This window comes from Oncorhynchus clarkii, chromosome 8 (genome assembly GCF_045791955.1).
Source record: "Oncorhynchus clarkii lewisi isolate Uvic-CL-2024 chromosome 8, UVic_Ocla_1.0, whole genome shotgun sequence".
Classification (NCBI taxonomy): domain Eukaryota; kingdom Metazoa; phylum Chordata; class Actinopteri; order Salmoniformes; family Salmonidae; genus Oncorhynchus; species Oncorhynchus clarkii.
In genome coordinates, this window is record NC_092154.1 from 12,287,958 (window position 1) to 12,304,306 (window position 16,349).

Genomic DNA, 16,349 nt, shown 5'->3' on the forward strand with positions numbered 1-16,349 from the left:
CAACATGTCAATTCCTCCTCCACTTTGAGCCAGGAGAGATTTACATTAATATCAACTCTCTGTGTACATGCAAGGACCAGCATTGCTGACCTGTTCTGAGCCAATTGCAATTTGTCCTTTTTTGTGCCACCTGTCCAGGGGGTGTACTTGTACATCAATCTGACTCACTCTACAGAAATAGCTTTGTGAGGCTGGCTGGCTTGTAAGACTACAAAGACCCAAATCCATGCTTCCTCAATTCAAGTCAACGTGCAGTGGAAGGGAGCATCCAAGGTCCCTCTCTCCAATGAGCTATGATAGGAATCAAGAAGGGAGGAAGTAGGGAATTGACAGCTAGTAACGTTCAGACAGCCCCTTTGGGCCTGCAATACTTCCTACATTGTGGCTATGGTCATTAGATTAAAATGACTTGGAAACACTCAGTACGTTTTAACACATACAAAACCGTGGTAATGACGCAATAGACCAAAATAACTGTTCAAACCTCAGCATTTGAGAACCATGTATTATTTAATAAAGTAAAAATAGAAAACTAAATGGAATAGCATGCAGTATTATCCCATATACATGGTGGTCATCAGGATGTTTGTGTAAAGTGACCACAGCACGGTCCGAGCCACACTGACCATGGCCCAGAGGGAGGGGCCAAGGAGTAACCAGAGCCCCATAATTGGTCCAATCTCACCTTGGTCCCGCCCATCACGCTCTGATATCCCTTTAGGACCACTGTAGAACCAGCAACATTCTTCCTGCACCAAGTAACCAGGGTCGTGTTTATTAGGGCACAAAACATTTAGCAGAGGAAACCGAAAATGAGTGTTTCTTCTTGGGCAAGTCCAGTCCGTCCACGCTTCAGTCAGTTTTCTTCCGTTTGGTGCCTAATGAATACGACCCATGCTAAAAGCGACTCATTCAACAGCAGAGCTGAAAAAACAGCTGCATCTGGACAAACCCCAGACCAGTACAGTTCTTAACGCACAAGGAACAGGCACCAACACATTCAATATTACGTATACAGTGTGCCACAAATAACATACATCGTTCAGTATACATGGAGATCAGAACCCGAGTGTCCATAGCAGACAGTTGTATAAAAACAATACTGATATGATAGTAAATGTCTGTTCAGGGCTCGAGGGGGGTTTGGTTTTGGAATTGCATTTTTTAAGCCTTGTTGTGGCCATGGCGACCTACGCAGCCCCCACATCACCTCCAGAAAATACGTAAAACAGGAAGAGGATGAATGGTGTGAGACCAGTTTCTTGTTCCTCTGATTGATAAGCCATATAGCCAGGGTCACTGTTCAGGCAGCCATGACAGGTGGAGCCATTAGGGGGCCTTGATCTTCTTGGGTCGAGGAGAGGCTCCGTTCTCAGCTTTGATTGCGCCGTTTTCATGGTGGCCAACTGGAGGAGGGCATTTACACATTAACAAACCTAAATACACTTGCTGTAATAGGTCTTCAACTCGTACTATTAAAGCGCGTGTCCACTCACTGGAGTCTCTCTTCAGCGGTCGGGGGGTTTGCTTGGCGGCGACCCTCTTCCTAGCGACCTGTTCATGTCTGAACTCTCGCCACCGCTTCAGCTGGAAACGGATAAACTTCCACAGGAGCCAGGACTGGGTCAGACTCACCAGCAACAACACAGGCATCCTATAGAGAGGTTTGAGAGAGGGGGAGGGAGGAGGGAAGAAAGGCAAGAAGGGAGGGGGGGAGAAGGAGGAGGGAGTGGGGAGGGGGAAGGAGAAGGGAGGGGAGAAGGAAGGAAAGGGAGAAGGAGGAGGGAGGAAAGAAGGGAGGGAGGAAAGAAGAGAGGGAAGAAGGGAGGAGGGAGAAGGAGGAGGGAGAAGGAGGAGGAGGGAGAAGGAGGAGGGAAGGAGGAGGGAGAAGGGAGGGGGGGAGGAGGGGGAAAAGAGGGGGAGGGAGGGGAGAAGGAGGAGGAGAAAAGAGGGGGAGGGAGGGGAGAAGGAGGAGGAGAAAAGAGGAGGGAGGGAGGGGAGAAGGAGGAGGGGGAGGGAGAGGGAGGGGAGAAGGAGGAGGGAGGGGGGGAGGGGAGAAGGAGGAGGGAGGGGGAGGGGGGGAGGGGAGAAGGAGGAGGGAGAAGGGAGGGAGGGGAGAAGGAGGAGGAGAAGGGAGGGGAGGGGAGAGAAGGAGGAGGAGAAGGGAGGGGAGGGAGGGGAGAAGGAGGGAGGAGGGGAGAAGGAGGGAGGAGGGGGAGGAGGGGAGAAGGAGGGAGGGGGGAGGGAGAAGGAGAAGGAGGAGGAGAAGGGAGGGAGGAAAGAAGGAGGGAGGGGAGAAGGAGGAGGGAGAAGGGAGGGAGGAAAGAAAGAAGGAGGAGGGAGAAGGGAGGGAGGAAAGAAGGGAGGGGGAGAAGGAGGAGGGAGAAGGGAGGGGGAAGAAGGGAGGGGGAGGGAGAAGGGAGGGAGGAAAGAAGGGAGGGGAGAGATGGGGGAGGGAGGGGAGAAGGAGGAGGGAGAAGGGAGGGAGGAAAGAAGGGAGGGGAGAAGGAGGAAGGAGGGAGGGGGGAGGGAGGGGAGAAGGAGGAGGGAGAAGGGAGGGAGGGAGAGGGGGAGAAAGAAGGGAGGGGGGAGAAGGAGAAGGGAGGGGGGAGAAGGAGAAGGGAAGGGAGGGGAGAAGGGAGGGGAGAAGGAGGAGGGAGGGGAGAAGGGAGGGGAGGGGAGAAGGAGGAGGGAGGAGGAGGCGAGAGAAGGAGGGGGGAGAAGGGAAGGGAGGAGGGAGGGGAAAGGAGGAGGGAGAGAAGGAGGAGGGAGGGAGGGGGAGGAAGGGAGAGGGAGGGGAGAAAGAGAAGGGAGGGGAGAAGGAAGGGAGAAGGAGGAGAAGGGGAGAAGGGAGGGGCGAGAAGGGAGGGGAGAAGGAGGAGGGGAGGAGGAGGGAGAAGGAGGCGGGAGAAAGGAGGGGAGAAGGAGGAGGGAGAAGGAGGCGGGAGAAAGGAGGGGAGAAGGAGGAGGGAGGGAGGGGAGAAGGGAGAGGGAGTGTGTGTGTGAGTGCTTACACTTGCGTGTTATTTTATTATCTAACCAGGTAGGCCAGTTGAGAACAAGATCTCATTTACAACTGCAACCTGGCCAAGATAAAGCAGTGCAACAAAAACAACAGAGTTACACATAAACAAACTTAGTCAATAACACAATAGAAAAATTGATATACAGTGTGTACAAATGGCTTGAGGTGGCAAGGCAATAAATAGGCCATAGTAGCGAAGTAATTACAATTTAGCAAATTAACACTGGAGTGATAGATGTGCAGATGATGATGTGCATGTAGAAATACTGGTGTCTGTAATGTGTACAATAGACATAGAAGCTACTAAAAACCCTTACCGTATCAGCACGTAGAAATACTGGTGTCTGTCATGTGTACAATAGACATAGAAGCTACTAAAAAGCCTTACCGTATCAGCACGGTGTTGAAGTTCCCCATGTCCCAGTCCAGCCCCTGGTTTTCGGCACGGGCCAACCCAAAACCCACAGCCAGGAACACAAGTGTGAGGGTCACCATCCGCGTGAACACAAAGTTCACGGCCCACAGGTCAAACCTGGACACACATCAGTAAATAACAGAAGAAGTGGATTATGATTATTAGGATTGATCACAAGGCAGTGCCATTAAAGGTAGTCAGCAATAAGACATCATCATAAGCAGCAGGGAGACTTCCAGCATATATATATATATATATAAAAAATGTGTGTGTGTGTATATATATATATGCAATGAGCCAATAGTGGGAGTCTTGGCAGGTTGTTTTTCAGGAAGTCGCCCCAATATGTCTGGTGATGTCATATTACAGAGTCTACTTTTAATGAAGTGCTGTTCACGTCACATTATAATATGAACAGCACTTCTATATGATATGTTGTTGTGCAGTTGGAAAGTAAAGTAAGAAGGTTATGACAAAGGTAAGCAAGCCTTGTCCGAGCCAGAATGGCCCATTGGGCAGGAGCCCGTCTCATGATTCTGTAGCGTTAGGCAGCTTGATGTACAAGTACACCTGGACAGTCGATCACAGGGCCTTTACCCCCAAGCTATCTCCTTAATAATGAGTTCCAAGATGAGCAGGATCAGGTCCCAGTTTAAGAGTCTTTTGTATGACTCAACCGGGGACCTTCCAACCTTCCAATCGGAGGCCAGACACTAACCACAAGGCCACAGAGTTGGAAATAGGAACTCACATCTTTTGGTGGCTCTCATCAGTGAAGTAGAATATTCTGGCGATGTGGAAGCCCAGCTCAGACAGGTACTGCAGACAGAGGAGTACCAGGCCCACAGGACTCAAACTGTGGGAGAGGAGGGAGGGACATGGAGGGGAGTATTAGGATTATATGGGTGCTTAGATATGCTTGTATATGTGCTCATGCACTTTCATATGTATTTGTGCTAATATTAGGTACTTATCTATGTTTATATAGGTGATTTTAGTAGTGCTTCTATTAGGTGCTTACTTGAGCAGGTATGCTGCAGAGATGTGCAGCAGGTAGAGACAGATGTACTGCAGCTGGCGAGGGATCTCCTCCTGAGGAACAACAACAACGAGCAGTCACACCAAGAACTTCTGGTTGTCTGTCAACAGGAATGGAACCACTCAGAAAGACGGCATGTGGGTGCAAACTAATATAGGGAATAGTTCACCTGAATAGCACGTTTCCATATTGTTTTATACCTTGAAAGTAAAGGAGTCTATGGACAATGAGATGAATTGCAGCTTTCAATGTCAGGAAAGTAACATGTGATTGTCATTAGGGGTAAACAATTTTTACGTTGAATATAATCTGACAGAATTCCTTAGTCTATGGGCTGATTTAATGAAGATTTCCTTTCAGCTAATTGTTTTCGCACAGCACACACACACACACACACACAGAGATATCAGCCCTCTGTTTCCCACAGCCTCAGCACTGACCTTGCGTACTTTCTGGAAGTAGAGCTCAGGTAGGGCGTGAAGCCAGTAGGCCAGCTGAGTGAGGTAAAAGAACTTCACCTGAAACCTGCAACAGAGAGAGAGAGAGAGAGAGAGAGCGGTTGTTCAAGGATACAGTACACAGCAGGGGAACTACCGAGTGATTTATTGAAACCCTGGATTGCTGATGCTATGCATTTGTCATTGAGAGGCTTTGAAGCCACCGGCAATCCCCAGTAGGATCAGTCTTCCATGGAAATGAATGGAATTCTACACTATTTCAATTAAATGTTTCAAGAACAAAATTACATGTATTTAAGTATGTTGTAGTGGCGACAGTAACATTAGTAATCTCAAAATTATACTTTAAGGTAAATGTTTTTATTAATTTTAATCTTTAACTTGTTTAGCTGACATAATATAATTTAAAGTATGCATTAAGGTGTCTAATATATCTGCATCCATTCACTCCAGAGTTAAATGATAAATTGTAATTATTTCGCTACTATGGCCTATTTATTGTCTTACCTCCCTAATCTTACTACATTTGAACACACTGTACATAGATTTTTCTATTGTATTATTGACTGTACGTTTGTTTATTCCATGTGTAACTCCGTTGTTTTTGTCGCACTGCTTTGCTTTATCTTGGCCAGGTCGCAGTTGTAAATGAAAACTTGTTCACTACTGGCCTACCTGGTTAAATAAAAAAACACAGCGCCCCCTATCAGTCATCTATTGTATATCTATATATATATATATATATATATATATATATATATACAGTGCCTTGCGAAAGTATTCGGCCCCCTTGAACTTTGCGACCTTTTGCCACATCAGGCTTCAAACATAAAGATATAAAACTGTATTTTTTTGTGAAGAATCAACAAGTGGGACACAATCATGAAGTGGAACGACATTTATTGGATATTTCAAACTTTTTTAACAAATCAAAAACTGAAAAATTGGGCGTGCAAAATTATTCAGCCCCCTTAAGTTAATACTTTGTAGCGCCACCTTTTGCTGCGATTACAGCTGTAAGTCGCTTGGGGTATGTCTCTATCAGTTTTACACATCGAGAGACTGACATTTTTTTCCCATTCCTCCTTGCAAAACAGCTCGAGCTCAGTGAGGTTGGATGGAGAGCATTTGTGAACAGCAGTTTTCAGTTCTTTCCACAGATTCTCGATTGGATTCAGGTCTGGACTTTGACTTGGCCATTCTAACACCTGGATATGTTTATTATTGAACCATTCCACTGTAGATTTTGCTTTATGTTTTGGATCATTGTCTTGTTGGAAGACAAATCTCCGTCCCAGTCTCAGGTCTTTTGCAGACTCCATCAGGTTTTCTTCCAGAATGGTCCTGTATTTGGCTCCATCCATCTTCCCATCAATTTTAACCATCTTCCCTGTCCCTGCTGAAGAAAAGCAGGCCCAAACCATGATGCTGCCACCACCATGTTTGACAGTGGGGATGGTGTGAGCTGTGTTGCTTTTACGCCAAACATAACGTTTTGCATTGTTGCCAAAAAGTTCAATTTTGGATTCATCTGACTAGAGCACCTTCTTCCACATGTTTGGTGTGTCTCCCAGGTGGCTTGTGGCAAACTTTAAACGACACTTTTTATGGATATCTTTAAGAAATGGCTTTCTTCTTGCCACTTCCATAAAGGCCAGATTTGTGCAATATATACGACTGATTGTTGTCCTATGGACAGAGTCTCCCACCTCAGCTGTAGATCTCTGCAGTTCATCCAGAGTGATCATGGGCCTCTTGGCTGCATCTCTGATCAGTCTTCTCCTTGTATGAGCTGAAAGTTTAGAGGGACGGCCAGGTCTTGGTAGATTTGCAGTGGTCTGATACTCCTTCCATTTCAATATTATCGCTTGCACAGTGCTCCTTGGGATGTTTAAAGCTTGAGAAATCTTTTTGTATCCAAATCCGGCTTTAAACTTCTTCACAACAGTATCTCGGACCTGCCTGGTCTGTTCCTTGTTCTTCATGATGCTCTCTGCGCTTTTAACGGACCTCTGAGACTATCACAGTGCAGGTGCATTTATACAGAGACTTGATTACACACAGGTGGATTGTATTTATCATCATTAGTCATTTAGGTCAACATTGGATCATTCAGAGATCCTCACTGAACTTCTGGAGAGTGTTTGCTGCACTGAAAGTAAAGGGGCTGAATAATTTTGCACGCCCAATTTTTCAGTTTTTGATTTGTTAAAAAAGTTAGAAATATCTAATAAATGTCGTTCCACTTCATGATTGTGTCCCACTTGTTGATTCTTCACAAAAAAATACAGTTTTATATATTTATGTTTGAAGCCTGAAATGTGGCAAAAGGTCGCAAAGTTCAAGGGGGCCGAATACTTTCGCAAGGCACTGTATGTATGTATGTATGTATGTATGTATGTATGTATGTATGTATGTATGTATGTATGTATGTATGTATGTATGTATGTATGTATGTATGTATGTATGTATGTATGTATGTATGTATGTATGTATGTATGTATGTATGTATGTATGTATGTATGTATGTATGTATGTATGTATGTATGTATGTATGTATGTATGTATGTATGTATGTATGTATGTATGTATGTATGTATGTATGTATGTATGTATGTATGTATGTATGTATGTATGTATGTATGTATGTATGTATGTATGTATGTATGTATGTATGTATGTATGTATATATATATATATATATATATATATATATATATATATATATATATATATATATATATATATATATATAGTGCATGACTACAATATTCAGACCCCTTGACTTTTTCTTACATTAGACTTATTCTAAAATAAATAAAATAGTCCCCCCCATCAATCCGCACACAATACCCCATAATGCCAAAGCAAAAACAGGTTTAGACATTTGTGCAAATGTATTAAATTAAACTGAAATATCACATTTACATAAGTATTCAGACCCTTTACTCAGTACTTTATTGAAGCACCTGGAGTCTTCTTGGGTATGACACCAAATACAGGTGTGCCAAGCTTGTAGTGAGTTTCTCCCATTATTTTCTGAAGATCCTCTCAAGCTCTGTCATGTTGGATGGAGAGCATTGATACACAGCTATTTTCAGGTCTTTCCAGAGATGTTCGATCAGGTTCAAGTCAGGCTCTGGCTAGGCCACTCAAGGACATTGAGACTTGTCCTGAAGCCACTTCTGCACTGTCTTGGCTGTGTGCTTAGCATCATTATCCTGTTTGAAGGTTCACCTTCAATCCTGTCTGATATCCTGAGCAGGTTTTCATCAAGGATCTCTCTATACTTTGATCCATTCCCTCGATCCTGACTAGTCTCCCAATCCCCGCCGCTGAAAAACATCCCCACAGCATGCTGCCACCACCATGCTTCACTGTACGGGTGCCTCCAGGTTTCCTCCAGATGTTCTGTACAGCACTTTGAGATATCAGCTGATGTACGAAGGGCTATATAAATACATTTGATTTGATGTGAGGCTTTGCATTCTTGCCAAATATTTCAATCTTGATTTCAGCAGAGCATAGAATCTTGTTTCTCATGGTCTAAGATTCTTTAGGTGCCTTTATGCAAACTCCAAGCAGGCTGTCGTGATTTTTACTGAGGTGTGGCTTCCATCTGGCCACTCTACCATAAAGGCCTGATTGGTGGAGTGCTGCAGAGATGGTTGACATTCTGGAAGGTTCTTCCATCTCCACAGAGGAACTCTGGAACTCTGTCAGAGTGACCAACGGGTTCTTGGTCACCTCCCTGACAAAGGCCCTTCTGCCCCAATTGCTCAGTTTTGCTGGGCGGCCAGCTCCGGGAAGAGTCTTGGTGGTTCCAAACTTCTTCCATTTAAGAATGATGGAGGCCACTGTTCTTGGGGACCTTCAATACTGGAGAAATGTTTGTGTCCTTCCCCAGATCTGTGCCTCGACACAATCCTGTCTCTGAGCTCAACGGACAATTCCTTCGACCTCATGGCTTGGTTATTGCTCTCACATGCACCGTCACCTGCGGGTCCTTATGTAAACAGGTGTGTGCCTTTCCAAATCATGTCAAATCAATTGAATTTACCACAGGTAATTTCAATCAAGTTGTAGAAACATCTCAAGGATGATCAATGGAAACAGGATGCACCCGAGCTCAATTTCAAGTCTCATAGCAAAGGGTTGGAATAGTTATGTAAATAAGGGACCAGTTTTTTTTATTGTTAATAAATTTGCAAAAAAATCTAAACCTGTTAGCCCTTTGTCGTTATGGGGTATTGTGTGTAGATTGATGAGGATTTTTTATTTAATCAATTTTTGAATACGTGTGTAATGTAACAAAATGTGGATAAGTCAAGGGGTCTGAATACTTTGAGGCACTGTATGTATGTATGTAATGTATGTATGTATGTATGCATGCATGTACGTACGTACAGTGGGGCAAAAAAGTATTTAGTCAGCCACCAATTGTGCAAGTTCTCCCACTTAAAAAGATGAGGCCTGTAATTTATCATAAGTACACTTCAACTATGACAGACAAAATTAGAAAAATCCCCCAAAAATCACATTGTAGGATTTTTAATGAATTTATTTGCAAATTATGGTGGAAAATAAGTATTTGGTCACCTACAAACAAGCAAGATTTCTGGCTCTCACAGACCTGTAACTTCTTCTTTAAGAGGCTCCTCTGTCCTCCACTCGTTACCTGTATTAATGGCACCTGTTTGAACTTGTTATCAGTATAAAAGACACTTGTCCACAACCTCAAACAGTCACACTCCAAACTCCACTATGGCCAAGACCAAAGAGCTGTCAAAGGACACCAGATACAAAATTGTAGACCTGCACCAGGCTGGGAAGACTGAATCTGCAATAGGTAAGCAGCTTGGTTTGAAGAAATCAACTGTGGGAGCAATTATTAGGAAATGGAAGACATACAAGACCACTGATAATCTCCCTCGATCTGGGGCTCCACGCAAGATCTCACCCCGTGGGGTCAAAATGATCACAAGAACGGTGAGCAAAAATCCCAGAACCACACAGGGGGACCTAGTGAATGACCTCCAGAGAGCTGGGACCAAAGTAACAAAGCCTACCATCAGTAACACACTACGCCGCCAGGGACTCAAATCCTGCAGTGCCAGACGTGTCCCCCTGCTTAAGCCAGTACATGTCCAGGCCCGTCTGAAGTTTGCTAGAGAGCATTTGGATGAAGCGAAAATAGAACTTTTTGGTAAAAACTCAACTCTGTGTTTGGAGGACAAAGAATGCTGAGTTGCATCCAAAGAACACCATACCTACTGTGAAGCATGGGGGTGGAAACATCATGCTTTGGGGCTGTTTTTCTGCAAAGTGTAAAGGAAAGAATGAATGGGGCCATGTATCGTGAGATTTTGAGTGAAAACCTCCTTCCATCAGCAAGGACATTGAAGATGAAACGTGGCTGGGTCTTTCAGCATGACAATGATCCCAAACGCCCGGGCAACGAAGGAGTGGCTTCGTAAGAAGCATTTCAAGGTCCTGGAGTGGCCTAGCCAGTCTCCAGATCTCAACCCCATAGAAAATCTTTGGAGGGAGTTGAAAGTCCGTGTTGCCCAGCAACAGCCCCAAAACAGCACTGCTCTAGAGGAGATCTGCATGGAGGAATGGGCCAAAATGCCAGCAACAATGTGTGAAAACCTTGTGAAGACTTACAGAAAACGTTTGACCTCTGTCATTGCCAACAAAGGGTATATAACAAAGTATTGAGATAAACTTTTGTTATTGACCAACTACTTATTTTCCACCATAATTGGCAAATAAATTCATTAAAAATCCTACAATGTGATTTTCTGGATTTTTTTTTCTCATTTTGTCTGTCATAGTTGAAGTGTACCTATGATGAAAATTACAGGCCTCATATTTTTTAAGTGGGAGAACTTGCACAATTGGTGGCTGACTAAATACTTTTTTGCCCCACTGTATGTATGTATGTATGTATGTATGTATGTATGTATGTATGTATGTATGTATGTATGTATGTATGTATGTATGTATATATATATATATATATATCACTGGAACTACCCCTACAGGTTAAGATTAGTCTGCTATTCCATTTCAGATGCAGACCCTGTTTAGTGCTGAGTCATCATACCGGAGGTGGACATGTGGGTAGTTCTCCCAAAGGGTGCTTGGGTGAAACACGTATCCTTCCTGCAAAGGGAAAAGGGAGACAGTGGAATTGTTCATGAAGTTTTGACCTAACACTACACATTGATGTGTGTGTGGCTGCGTATGTGTTTGTGTGCATTCGTGCGTTTCTTACTGTTATAAGTATGTAGAAACTCCACACGCTGGACACCAGGTGAAACACACACAGCTGGCCTGACTCACTGAACTTGGTGTTCTTGCTTTTTGAGAGATGGAGGCGCCTATTCACTTTCTAACAACAACAAGTCATTATGATACAAAATGAAGTGTACAACAATAAAATTACCTACAAACAAGATGGCTATTTTTAGCCACTCTGAAGCCCTTCTGAGGGGTGTACTACAAAGCAGGATCAATGGGTTGGCCAGCTAACTTTGATAACAGAAATAACTACTGATTTTATGGTTCATAAAAAAAAAAAGCTGAACCTAGATGTCTTTTCATTTGTTAAATAAATTAGAGTTATATCAGAAAATGTTGACAAGTTTGCTGGCTAACTCCATATCCTAGTACTCCATATTGTAGTACACCCCTCTGAGCAGAGACATGCTGTTCAAGCGTTAAGCCATCGTAAAACACACTTGATTATGGAGCTAGAGAGGAAAATAATAACTATCCCGTTACCTTTTTTTGAGATCAACCATTTTTATTACAATCTCATTCCTGTTACCTGGGTCCCAGATCTGTTTGTGCTGTCTTGCCAACTCTTATGGTCACGGTCATGCTAAACTTAGGAGTTAGGAAGATAGCCCAAACAGATTTGGGATCAGGGCCCGTATCCACAAAGCATCTTAGAGTAGGAGTGCTGATCTAGGATCAGTTTAGCCTTTTAGAATTTTTGCCATAATGAATAAAGAATATAATGGTATAGATCCTAGATCAGCACTCCTACTCTGAAATGCTTTGTGGATATGAGCACAGGCTACATTCCTGTATCCTGCAAGTTATCTAGGAGAGCAGACAGAAGGATAACTCAATTTGACCTTGTGACCTCCTGAGGAGTCTGTATGGAGTAGGCCCATTGACGCTGATCTAAGGTCAGTTTCGCATGTCCACTTCAAATGGTTCATGTAATGATTGACTGATCCTACATCTGTGCTTAAAAGGGTGCTCTTCTACTCAGACCTGAATCTCCAGTTGACCACTTGTGTTTCCCTACCATTGTATCAATAAGTCAGGCCACCCCGCCTAGCCCCATTGACTCCAGCCTGTAATAGTTTAGCATATATTGGTTTCAATTGACAGCCAGTTAAGATTCCAGAGTGCCTTGGCTGTTTCTTTGGGAACCTTTGCACCCTACTTAGAAAAAATAATCTAGGGGATACAAAAACACTAATACCCAAAATACAGTGGGTCTTGGTAATACTTACATCCAGGACGTACTCCTGCACCACGGCGTGGAGGATGATGGTGATGAAGAAATAGAAGAGGATGGTGGTGCAGTCTTGCCAGCCATACTGGTACAACGTCACCTCTCCCTCTGGACAGACGGACAGAAAGACCAGACAGACAGAAAGACCAGACAGACAGACAGAAAGACCAGACAGGCAGACAGAAAGACCAGACAGAAAGACAGACAGACAGAAAGACCAGACAGACAGGAAGACCAGACAGACAGACAGGAAGACCGACAGGAGGACAGAAGAATGGACAGACAAGACAGGATGACCGATAGATAGGACGGACAGGCAGATGGACAGGAGGGTGGACAGACGGACAGGAGGGCGGACGGACAGACGGAAGGGAAGACAGACGGGAGGACAAACAATGGAGAACAGGGAGGCATAATGAATAACAAGGGACACTGGTCATACACACAAACATAGGCTACAGCTAGGAATGCTTTGATGACAACAGGTATTCTCAGAGCAACTTATTATCTGCTGCTCTTTCAGACTCAAAAGGAAGAAAACTAGAATACAAATCAGGCCTAGATCAAATTCACATTGTGGAGTGGGTAACAGATGCACTCTCGCTTTAATTGCGGGGTGCTCGTCCATATATGACAAGGACTTCCAATTAAATCCCAAGTTCAAGAATCATTGGGAAACTCCAAAGTTTTTTTTTTAAAAAGGACTAAAAGACGTCACCTCATTTCACAATTTATGTATTTTTTTAGGCCGGGCAGGCTTACATGTTTCGGCAGTTACGCCTTCATCAGTACTTGAAAGGGTTTGAAGTGCAGTGCACTTGATTTAGCTTGGCGTTTTCGCTTTCTATTCCATTGGTTCCATTGTACTAGGCAAACTAAACCAAGTGCAGCTCAAGTATCTGAAAGTATTTGACCCAGGTCTGATAGAAATAGCAGATAGGCCTACTCTAACAAAGGGTTTACACAGGCAGCCCAATTCTGAATGTTTTTTCCACTAATTGGTCAGAATGAAGCTGCCTGTGTGAATGCAGCCAGAGTGATGCAATGCCACTGAGCAAATATACAGTAGGTCTAGATCCTTTTAGTCCATAGTATGTCTTCATCCTAAATGGCACCATATTCCCTACATAGAGCACTACTTTTGACGAGAGCCCTATTAGCCCTGGTCAAAAGAAGTGCACTATATTGGGAATAGGGTGCCATTTGGGACGCATAGCTGATGTGGTAGTAGTGCAGCATGGGGGTTGTGGATGTAGTGCAGCATGGGGGTTGTGGATGTAGTGCAGCATGGGGGTTGTGGATGTAGTGCAGCATGGGGGTTGTGGATGTAGTGCAGCATGGGGGTTGTGGATGTAGTGCAGCATGGGGGCTGTGGATGTAGTGCAGCATGGGGGTTGTGGCACAAACCTGGTGACGGTGTGCTGATGTTGTACTGAGGTTGAATAAACAATATGGCAGTCTTTGCTGTTGCCTAGAAAAGAGAACCGTAATCACATATAGGTTATATCTATCCTGTCTGACTACCCTCTTGACACTGCCAAGTGACGTGCCTATGCATGACCTCCTCTATAAAGCAATCAAGTACAGACAGTCTGGTAATGGACGTGTGTGTGTGTGTCTCTATCCTCAAACTGCTTCAAAAAATGGCTACTTTCTCAAACACCTCCCACTTTTGGGCGTAATTTGACATTGTGCTTTGAAAATTAACCCGGAGAAGGATGTAAATGTGGCCTGCAATTCTGGGTGTTCCTGCATCTGGAGGAACCCCTCTTCATAAGATAGGAATCCGGTACACAGGAGTGTCGGGGCGTGGTACAGTAGGTGGCGTTGGATGCACACAGAAGAAGGTGGGGGGCGACACCGGTGGCTAGCTAGCTAGGACAACAACAGTAGACAGTGTCGTTTGCCCCCCCGCCTGTCAGGCACTGCTTTCCCACAGTTCTGTTAAGGACTGCAAGGGCAGGTGTTCGGCAGGCTGGAGTGAAGGACACTGTGTGCTAGCTAGGACTCCAGTACACAAATCAGGGGAAATCCAGAATATCAAAATTCTCACAAGATGGCATTCATGCAGGAACCAATGGGATGCTTGGGGGGGGGGGGGGTTACTGCAGATGCAGGAATGCCCTGAATTCAAGGCTGCAATCACACACTATTGGAATGCCGAGGTATGACTGTGCTGTAGAAAGAGAAAAAAAACCCATGTAGGCTCGGCATGACACGGCTTGCATTGACGAAGGGCTGACGCTACTTCACAGTAGACTAAACTCTAGACTGGAGTGCACTAACAAGTTGCCAACTGGTGCATTGTCAAAACTAATGCCCACCGAGTTCATGAGAGAGGATCTCGTTTACGTGGCTATGGAGAGTGAAATGTTCACACATTGGATTTCACTCTTTTTCTGAAACGTGGTGGTTTAACTCAGGGAAACCCCCCCATAGTCTATAGGAACACATAGAGGCAATAGCTCGCTGAAGGGAAATTAAATTCCGGATTGACTCCTAAAGAGCCTAGGCTAAAAAACAATCAATCGCAGGAATGAAAATTACTTTGCCAAACAAACCATACTGTTTTTTAACGGATTAGACTACGGCAAGTATTTCTGTGCCAATTCATCATCCAATGACGACCGTTTCTGGTCGAACCATTCAAGTATCTAATCACGAAGTCAAAGGGGTACAATTTTAGGCCTACATTTGTCCTTTAATTAAAATGACAGCTTGGGCGCAAATAGATAATGTAACACAATTGGTATCAAGAGCATAGGAAAGTGAGCCAGTCTACTCTTTCATTGCAAAATAGCATCGCTCAAAGATGGAGACGTGGCAGTTAACAGCAGACTAACGTTACCGGAGTCGAAAAGCTTTGGCACCGGGATGGTATAAAACATGTAATGTCATTAGATGTGCCTTAAATGAGCTTTTCGTTGATGGCAAACACACCGAACGAGTTCATTAGTTGAACATCAATGCAAAATGAAAAAGGTACCACATTGTCAGTTTTGAATTGTTTTTACAAAGTGACAACACTTTAAAATGGGTTAATCATATGCAAAAAAATGTTTACATTTCAAAATGGAATTAGTTCCGTTTTAGCTGACAAAAACGAAATAGCCTACAGATTAGCCTACAGATTGATGTTGAGATGAAGGTAATGATGCTGTAAAGATGTCCTGTCTTTCGCTTCAACTTGAACACAAACGATAAACAAATTCTGCTAAACTGTTACTTTGTAACCCTAGGTAGACAACTGTTGCATTGTAACAAAAACTGCAACAATGTATTCGTCAAAAAAATTGAAATCAGAATTCATCTCACCTCAAACATCAATCCAATGAGAATAAAAATGACCAAACTAAAGACGATATCGGCATGATTTTGTATTAAGAATTCCTGGCTGAAGAAGGGATAACTCTTGTTTCTCCTCCGGAATGCCATTTCAGCAGAATTACTTTTTCCCCAAAAATGTTCTGCCTGCGAAGTTCAGAAGTTAACTGTTTCCCCACTCTGCGCATGTGCACATTCTTAAAAGGGGAGGTTTTTGAAATGCCTCATTAAAGGCAAGGCGAAGTGAAATTCCTTCAGAATTCCAGAATGGTACACAACGTTTATAGAACTTTCAAAGCATTTTCTTATTTACAACAATGTTCGAAATGATTTGTATGTAAAACTAGTTAGCATTAATAACTGAGCGAGCTTGTTTACAAATCACCCTCTTTTCAAAAGGACAAATAAAAGACACAAATTACCCCATATTACCTATGCATTACCATGTAATATCTACAAGCATAACATAACTTATTTGCTTTTAATGTAGATATAAAATATAATGCATACATTACATTTGTACACAGAATTCAATGAAAGACCAAATAATT

General features: G+C 43.6%; 1 protein-coding gene across 1 annotated transcript; it reads right to left on the reverse strand.

Annotated features, from left to right (window-relative positions):
- Positions 1 to 477: 477 nt before the first annotated feature.
- Positions 478 to 15,975, reverse strand: LOC139415512 (translocating chain-associated membrane protein 2-like). The gene is made up of 11 exons (XM_071163618.1): positions 15,790 to 15,975; positions 13,882 to 13,945; positions 12,473 to 12,582; positions 11,218 to 11,334; positions 11,047 to 11,105; positions 4,920 to 5,004; positions 4,462 to 4,532; positions 4,192 to 4,296; positions 3,414 to 3,557; positions 1,497 to 1,654; positions 478 to 1,406 (listed from the first exon to the last, which is right to left on the reverse strand). The coding sequence occupies exons 1-11, from the start codon at positions 15,907 to 15,909 to the stop codon at positions 1,330 to 1,332; spliced, it is 1,110 nt and encodes a 369-aa protein (XP_071019719.1). The 5' UTR covers positions 15,910 to 15,975; the 3' UTR covers positions 478 to 1,329.
- Positions 15,976 to 16,349: the final 374 nt, after the last annotated feature.

Coding starts and splice junctions, on each gene's coding strand:
- LOC139415512 (XM_071163618.1), bottom strand. CDS start 15,909: ATGGCATTCCGGAGGAGAAACAAGAGTTATCCCTTCTTCAGCCAGGAA. Junction 11,335..12,472: donor TGCAGGAGTACGTCCTGGAT/GTAAGTATTACC, acceptor TGTTGTTGTTAG/AAAGTGAATAGGCGCCTCCA. Junction 4,297..4,461: donor TCTGCAGCATACCTGCTCAA/GTAAGCACCTAA, acceptor CCTCTCCCACAG/TTTGAGTCCTGTGGGCCTGG.